The 7,818-nt window shown below is 37.6% G+C and overlaps 1 protein-coding gene across 6 annotated transcripts in view; it reads right to left on the bottom strand.

Moving 5' to 3' along the window:
* Positions 1-1,758: 1,758 nt before the first annotated feature.
* Positions 1,759-7,818, bottom strand: part of CEPT1 (choline/ethanolamine phosphotransferase 1) — a 33,806-nt gene continuing 27,746 nt past the window's right edge. For all 6 annotated transcript variants that reach the window (XM_019730448.2, XM_074319311.1, XM_019730444.2 and 3 more), the window contains 4 exons: positions 4,400-4,531; positions 3,786-3,944; positions 3,143-3,268; positions 1,759-2,527 (listed from right to left, as the gene is read on the bottom strand). In XM_019730448.2, the coding sequence (XP_019586007.2) occupies positions 2,408-2,527; positions 3,143-3,268; positions 3,786-3,944; positions 4,400-4,531 (537 nt within the window). In that variant the 3' untranslated portion in view covers positions 1,759-2,407. The remainder of the gene's footprint in view (positions 2,528-3,142; positions 3,269-3,785; positions 3,945-4,399; positions 4,532-7,818) is intronic.

Genomic DNA, 7,818 nt, shown 5'->3' with positions numbered 1-7,818 from the left:
TTGTCTTTCAAAAATTCCATCTTTTTAACGTGTCAGTGTGGCCCTCAGAGGCCCCTGAATTCTATACAAAGAACACATGTTTTAGGAGGGGGAGCTAGGGGTCAAGGTTACCCAACTGAATTAAAGCCAATGAGATTTGATTTTGCAGATGTTCCACTGCCGACATGCTCCCCATAATTACACTGCAACTCTTCACAGCTTCTAAGAGTCACTGCATCTTTCTACATAGTTCATAGCAGTGTTTCCTAAAGCTAGTTGTACCTCAAAAGGTTTTAGAACGAGGACCGGAATCCTGAGAAACTTATGAGAATAGTTTGAGGCCCCATCCCAAACCTACCACATCATATCTAGAGATAGAGCCTGGGAACCTGTATTTTTAAAGCTTCTTAAGGTGATTTTGATACCTAACCAGGTATATGATCAGAAGAAGAATCACGGCTAGCTGGGATTGACTGTAAATATACCTTTAACGTGGTGCTGATGGTATCTAGAGCAAAAGGATGGACACACCAAATAGCTGAGCGTTTTCCAGATTCCATTTGTGCTGAAAAAGATTCTAGCATCTTGGTTTATAGCTTTTGCCCACTAACACCTAGTGTGGGGTAGGAGAGAACACTGGACCAGGACTCAAAAGATCTGGATTCTAGTCCCCATTCAGAAAAGTAGCAACGGTGTGACATTATATGCCACCCAGCCTCTCTAGACCTCACTTGCCACTGTAAGTAGTAACCATCTGCTGTGTCTATTGTGATAATCACATAAAACAGTACATGTAACTGTGTCAAATAAATAGCCTTCTCCTTCAATCTTTGTCCTCCTACTTTGTCCTGTCTTTCAAACTCGATCTGCCCTAGCATTTTCCTGTACACACTTCTCCACCTACCCCAGATCCTGGAGAAGCTGCTCGCAAGCAAAGGTAATGAGAGATTTCCCCTCCTGCTATAGTCTAGTAAAGAACGAAAGGTTTCACGGTCAATGCTAAACCAGACTACATGGCACTGATGGAACCCCAAGTGCAAGGAAGAGTTCTGGCTGCCAGGCAAGGCAATACAACTACTGTCTATCCATGATTCTGGAAACAGGGCGTAAATAAAAACTAGTAACAAGATACCTCATTTTAGCCAACAGTTCAAGCATTTTCTGCCGTCTCCCTCTTCTGGAGAGCAACTGAACTATCGATACACAATGAAAACAGATCTGGTTTATAGTTACTGAGGACACTTGGTTCTCAGTTCAAACTAGCACAGTAAGTCTTCACTCAGCATCATCAATAGGTTCTGCAGCTTGAAGCGACATGATGTAGAAGGAAACCAATTTTACCCAGGCCAATCCATATAAACAAGAGTTAAGTGCCTACGGCATCTTGTCAACGTTATAATGAAATAACTTGAATGAAACAGTATCCAAGGACCTGCTGTATAGACACTGAGTAGCCAGAAAAGGAGAGCACAGACTTTCAATAATTGCCCAGAGAGGCCCAGGCTTCTCTTACCGAAAACTGGGGGGAGGGTTGGAAATTCCTACAAGACTCATCTCAAGGGTGACAACCACAACAAAAAAAGTAATCAAGAGGTAAAATGAACGTTGCTTTCCTGTGTTTTAAGTTAAACAGTTGATATAAAATGGGAAGGTCGAAGGACACATAACAGCTGACCGAAGTTTCTTATTTATTAAAGAACAAATAAATGTTGCCTAAAGTTTTAAAAATGACATTAAAACTTCGTTTATCGTTCCACTGAATAAAACTGAGAAAAAGGCTGGCTTTCGGATCATATATTTATTTAAAAAAATAAAATGAATCGACAAAATTACCACATTATTCTGCATGCTAACAGGATTTCCCCAGCCCGTGAGATACCATTTCTTGAGCAATAAAAAAATGACTTCCTCAACAATGTAAAGATAGGAAGCCTTTCTATTCAAATTCAAGGTGTTTATCACTAATTCCACCTCATAAGCTAGTGGGATGTATCTGTGCCACAAGCTGAGCTCCTTAGTAAAGAAAGCTTGAGAAGACACTAAACAAGGATGTCACTAAAAGATGATGAGTTGTTAAAATTATAAAGCAACCATCTTTTGGCCTGTAAATATTCGACATTAGAAATCTCCACCACTGGGGATCTGCTCCCCATGACAATTTTGTTCTGGATGAATCCAGGATAATTACAAACACACGGCCTTTTTGTCTCTGCATGCTTCCTTGGGCCAAACCCTGCATGACAACATGTACAATTGATAGGAAATTCCCATTCTCACAGAGGACAGTGTTACCAACAACGAAGAATAAAAGTTATACAACATTGATTATGATAAATTATATTTGTTCTTGTCCGCCCCATTCTCCTTAATATGTTCCGATTCTTTTCTGCAGAAAACATGAGTTTCCTCCATAACAGCAATTATGTCATTAATGATGATTAGAATGCGCTGTAGAGACTTTGATTCTGAAGACGTGTATGTGCAGGTGAGACGCAATCTGATTGCAGACACTAACACAGTAGCGAATCAAGTCAAACAAAGAGAAGACCTGGAAAGGAAAGAGACCATTAGATTCTCAGGACCTGCTAAGGTCACCTCAAAGCTTCCTGCAAGTGAGGGGGAGTCACTTCTGACTTTCTCCTCTTCAGATTCATCCCCAAACCCATAGTTTAATAACTCAATATCCTCATTAAGTTTTCTTTTATATCAAGGATCAACAAAGTCTTTCTTAGAGACACAGTAAATATTTTAGGCTTTGTGGAACACACTATCTTTGTCACAACTGCTCGACTCTGCCAGTGTAGCATGAAAGCAGCCACAGCCAAACATAAATGAATGGCCATGGCTACCTCCCAATAAAACTTTATTTACAAAAACAGGCCACTGGATCAGAGTGCAGTTCACGAACTCCCACTTTACTTTACAGTCAGAAATATGGAAAATATAAGCCCTGATGCAGGCAGAACTAATAATAATCACATTCACGCACACACACACACAGTCTCAAAGACAAAGCCACATGGAACTGTCACAAAGTCCCATAAATGTGGTTCTGACGTTCCAAATTATTACCATTATACGATCTATCTCTCAGGACTGACCCACTGAAACAACAAAATAAGCAGCCTCCACATCATAAAATAGGATGCAGTACAATACTTACCAGCGCAATCCAAAGTACAATATACTCATCAACAAAGCTGTTAAAATATTGGTCCAGAAACAAAAGTGCTGGGCCTATGAATGCTGTGTCATGCAAATGCATTTCACTTTTAGTCATGTGTGCCACCTATGAATAAAAGAGAATCAATGATGTACGCATTTCATTATTAGAGCAATTGAGAGGCCACGTAGCAAATAAGTATTGTGCTCAAACAGCAAATTTCAAGAATTTTTTTTAGTCCGTACCTGTGAATTTCCCAAACTAAAACCCCGACAACATGAAGTGCGTGAGAGAGTTATTACACCAAAGGGATATACCATGTCAACAAAGTGCCCCAAAAGATGCTTTTCACAAGGTGCCTAATTTGAGTGTATAGAATGAGACTGAAGAATGAAGACAAACGAAATAACCAAATTAAACTGTGGCTAAGAGAGAGTTATAGAGGTTCCTGGGGCTTCTGATAATCTCATATTGTAGCTTCACAGAAGAGTAAAAACAGCTCCAGGTTGATGTCAAGACATTTTGTTTGGAGGACAGTAAACTTGACAACTGCGTAGGGAGGTATGGAATGAAAACTATGGCCACAAAACCAAAATAAGTCAAAAAAAAAAAAAAAAAAAAAAAGCCCAACTTTCATGCTTACCACAAGCTTATTGGTGATTTTAGCAGATACAAAACCAAATGTCAGTATATAAAGACAGGGGTGCTTTTCAAAAAGCTGGACTGCTGATTTCTTGTAGATCATTACAGCTAATGCAATCACTGATCCAATATGGAGAAAAGGAGAAAGGACACTTGTTCCCTGTACAAAGAGAAGAGAGGAATTAATGATACTCAACACTGAACAGATACTACGTGGGTCTGCTGTAACACAGATCAAACTCAAACGTAAGAACCTCATGGGGCTGCAGAGCCAGCAGTTTCTAACGGGACACCAGAACAGCTACTGAAAAGCAGTGGCTTGGATGGGTTAGGCACAGACCGAGGATTTCATTTTTAAAAGGCCAGGCTTCTTTTACAAAGCAGGTCATACTTTTTAAAAAAAATGTGTGTAAAAAAGTGTTGTGTGCATCACAAAAATAAACATGCATACATAAGCATATAAATGTATGCATGTATAAATAAAACTGAAGTTCTGGATATTATATTTTTTAAGACTAAGGGGAAACTCCAAGTTAAGTGATTTTAAACAATTCAAATGAAAAACAAAGCGACCATAAAACCAAGTCCTAGCATAAACAATCATTGGATACTTACTGCTATCGTTGATCCATTTTTTCCAACACCACCTGTGAAGATTACACGGAAGTAATTCGTACAGGAAAATATGGTCCCTGCTACAGTACAAAGTGCAGGAAAAATTTTCACTTGAATATTCAGCACTGGAATCTTTAATAGGTAGAGAGAAAGAACAATTAAAATACACACAAATTGAAATAAGAAACCAGAACAGTCAAATATTTGATTCATATTCTGGTATGTTCTCCATTCTCTCCAGTTTAATACAGAAATTAATAGAAGCTTTTCTCCTTTCCATTATAAGCAATATAACAAGTCTCAAAAAATAAGGCTGTATAGAATTAATCTCACTCTGACATCAATCCTTAAAAATATAATTGATACAACTTCATTAATTTGTGTCATAAGCTAAGTGAGGTTCACCTAACACATCCCAGAAGTGGCAACAGTGAACCAGGCTATAATGTCTGGCATTTTTCTAAAAGAAGTGTATTTTGCCTTTTTTCTTGGTGCATTTTTTAACTCTACCTCTACATCTGTAATTCATTACTAACTGTTATGAGAAAGTGTGGAGCACACATAAAAGACTGAAAATATTTGCATCTAGATTGAAAGAAATCTGTAATGAATGGAAGAAAAAGTTCTACTCAGAAGAGTTCCCAACTCCAAATTGTTAAGATCCAGGCAGCTAATAAAGGCAGAAAGCAACTAAGAAGGTATTCACAGGCAGGGGAAAAAACAACTTACACACATCCTAGCAATAACAGACAACTCTACAATTGTGTATCCAAATTTTTAATACAGACATTTACTTTCCAGAAGAAGTAAATAATATATGTTTATAGTATACTGAAAATGAGTGATTTACCTAAAATAATGGGGACTGAAATCATCTTACAAGCACAAACCCATCATTTAAAATGAAATACCCTTGACTTTAATTTTTAAAATCATTAAGATTCTCTCCCTTTTTACACCTCTCTTTTAGCTTTTCTGAAGTCTCAAATTTTGCCCCATATGGATTGAAAAGAAAGCAACAATAAAATGATAAGAGTTTAATAATGACTATAAAGAAACAAATGACTATAGTAACAGGATTCTAAAAGCTCACAAAGGTTTAATAGGCAATGAACTCTTACAATGAAAACATTTTAATTAGGACTGTTTATACTTTATTGGGCTGCCATCTGCCTACACTTTAAAATCAAATAGGAAATATGCAATTTCCCACTTTTTCTATGTATAAAACCCCAGTAAAATTGGTAGAGAAATAAATCTTAATGTTTCTTCAAAATTCACAACAAGTCTACACAACTCTATGATCTCTTGCAAAACTGCAGCTGTGAAAAAAAATTGAAATCAACTGGTCAAACTTCAAGTTGTACTGTGGCAGTATTTAATTTTCTAAAATGAAATAGGTCAACTTAAAAATCAAGCTCAGAACGTTATGGAGCATCCTAAATTGCTGTCTTCCTTCCCTAATTGATCTTCAAGCCCTACAGCCCCAATCAAAACTTTTCAATAAAAGAGAAAATCAATACCATGGTTGCTTTGAACTCCAAGAGATTTTTCTGCTGTAGCTCAGAAAACTAGAAATATTACAATCTAAATCTGATGCACCTGGCTGAAATTCAATATGCTGGTTGGTTTCCTTTTCCTTCCAGAGACAAAGACCTGTCTGACAAAGAGGGAAATACTACACTCCCTTAGATTACAAAAGAAGCAAAGCATTAATCCATTACAGGGGCATGCCTGTATTCAGGCCAGGGTACGGCCGGAGGGAGTGCCAACTCTGGTGCAGTAATCTGTGTCATAACTAAACTGAACAGCATCACAAGTGTATTTAAAATCTGGAAAATGCTTTAGGATCATGGAAATTGTGCCTTTGAAAGGAGAGAATAAATAGAAACAGAAAAAAGCCAGGCAAATCAGTAAACGGCTTGGACCACAAAGTAAGCAAGCAAGTACAGACTCAGAAGCAACGCATCATATTCTTAGGACCCTCTTAATTTGTCGTATGATAGCTACATATACCAAAACATAAGCTCCTGAGTGTAGAATTTCGTTTGGTTTTTGTATTTCTCTAGTGCTCTACAGATTGTAGGTGCTCGATATATACTTATTGAATAAAGATCTCCCTTTCTCTTACTCTCTGTAGAATTATTGTTTTGAGAGAGTGTAAAGACACATCTTGCCCCCCCGCATTAAGAAGGAAAAAGGTAGTTAGCTACTAGAAGACCTGAGGTGAAGGGAAATCTGGGGTCAGAGGAATCCCAAGCCTCACTAGGTGATCCTTTAAAAATCGGCACCAACTGCCCACTTATTAAAAGCACTTAAAAGTGCCGCCATGTTCACCTCACCCCCAAGACAAGGAGGACCGGCACATGTGTCTTTCTCAATCTTTCTCTTTCTGTCCTCCTGGAACTCGTCCCAGGTGGCCTGAGTACATCCATCCCCTCTGTAGACACAGCCAGAAAGCTGTATGAAAACACCTTCATCTCAGGCCTACGCAGAAGCCTTTGGGAGGACTAAGAGTTCCCTTGGGTTACGGTTCCTGCCCTACAGACAGCGGAAAACCCTCTGGATTCATGCCAGGAAATTATGCATCCTAATAATATCGAGATAATGTAACTCATTTTTTAAAAGGTTAGAAATGGAAAAAAGACTCTTACTCCTCCCATTTACCAGATTTTAAATGATGCATGTTTTGGTTTAATAGTTTGAGTTAATGCAGAATATCAGTTACTAAACTGTTAAGACTAGTTTTCTTCTGGGCATAGTAAACTGTTTTCATAGACTTTCCAACAGAAACAGAAAGCATCATTTTGAGGTCGGACACTTCATTCCAAAGAAAGTAGGAATATGCCTATTTGTTTTTGACGTAAGTGAATTCTATTAAAATACAACGTAACAATAATCACACTGTTTACCAAACGTTTAAGAAAAATCACCATATCTGAATTATTTAAGTAAGAGTACTTCTTAAGTCTTAGTTTAAGAATGAAATACAAACAAATTACATTACCTAGTAAGCCTGTTCTATCTAACGAATAAGGTGTCTCATGGTTTAATACACATTTATCGATATGATAGAAGATAGTTCCAAGACATTCCAAAGGATACATTCTTTTGGAGAAGCATACACAAAAATGTATTATTTTGTTTCCTGCAATATGTAAACCATGCCACTGACTTTTGTGCATGAAAATCATTTCTTGTTAAAAAAATGTAAACAAAAAAACAAAACAAAAAATACCCAGCCAAACCAACAAACACTAACTATAACCTTTGGTAAAAACCCATTTCTTTGGGGAGGGGGGTCAGCAGGAAATAGGTAATCCATATGCAGTAGATAAATCACTTACCTTTGCAAGATAGCTGATCTTCTGGAATCAGCTTTATGAAGACATTTGGAATGTTTTTGTTTGTTTTTATCA

Source organism: Rhinolophus sinicus, linkage group LG14 (assembly GCF_036562045.2).
Source record: "Rhinolophus sinicus isolate RSC01 linkage group LG14, ASM3656204v1, whole genome shotgun sequence".
In the NCBI taxonomy this organism is placed as follows: Eukaryota; Metazoa; Chordata; class Mammalia; order Chiroptera; family Rhinolophidae; genus Rhinolophus; species Rhinolophus sinicus.
The sequence above is the reverse complement of the archived record's forward strand: the minus strand, read 5'-3'. Positions and strand labels throughout refer to the sequence as shown.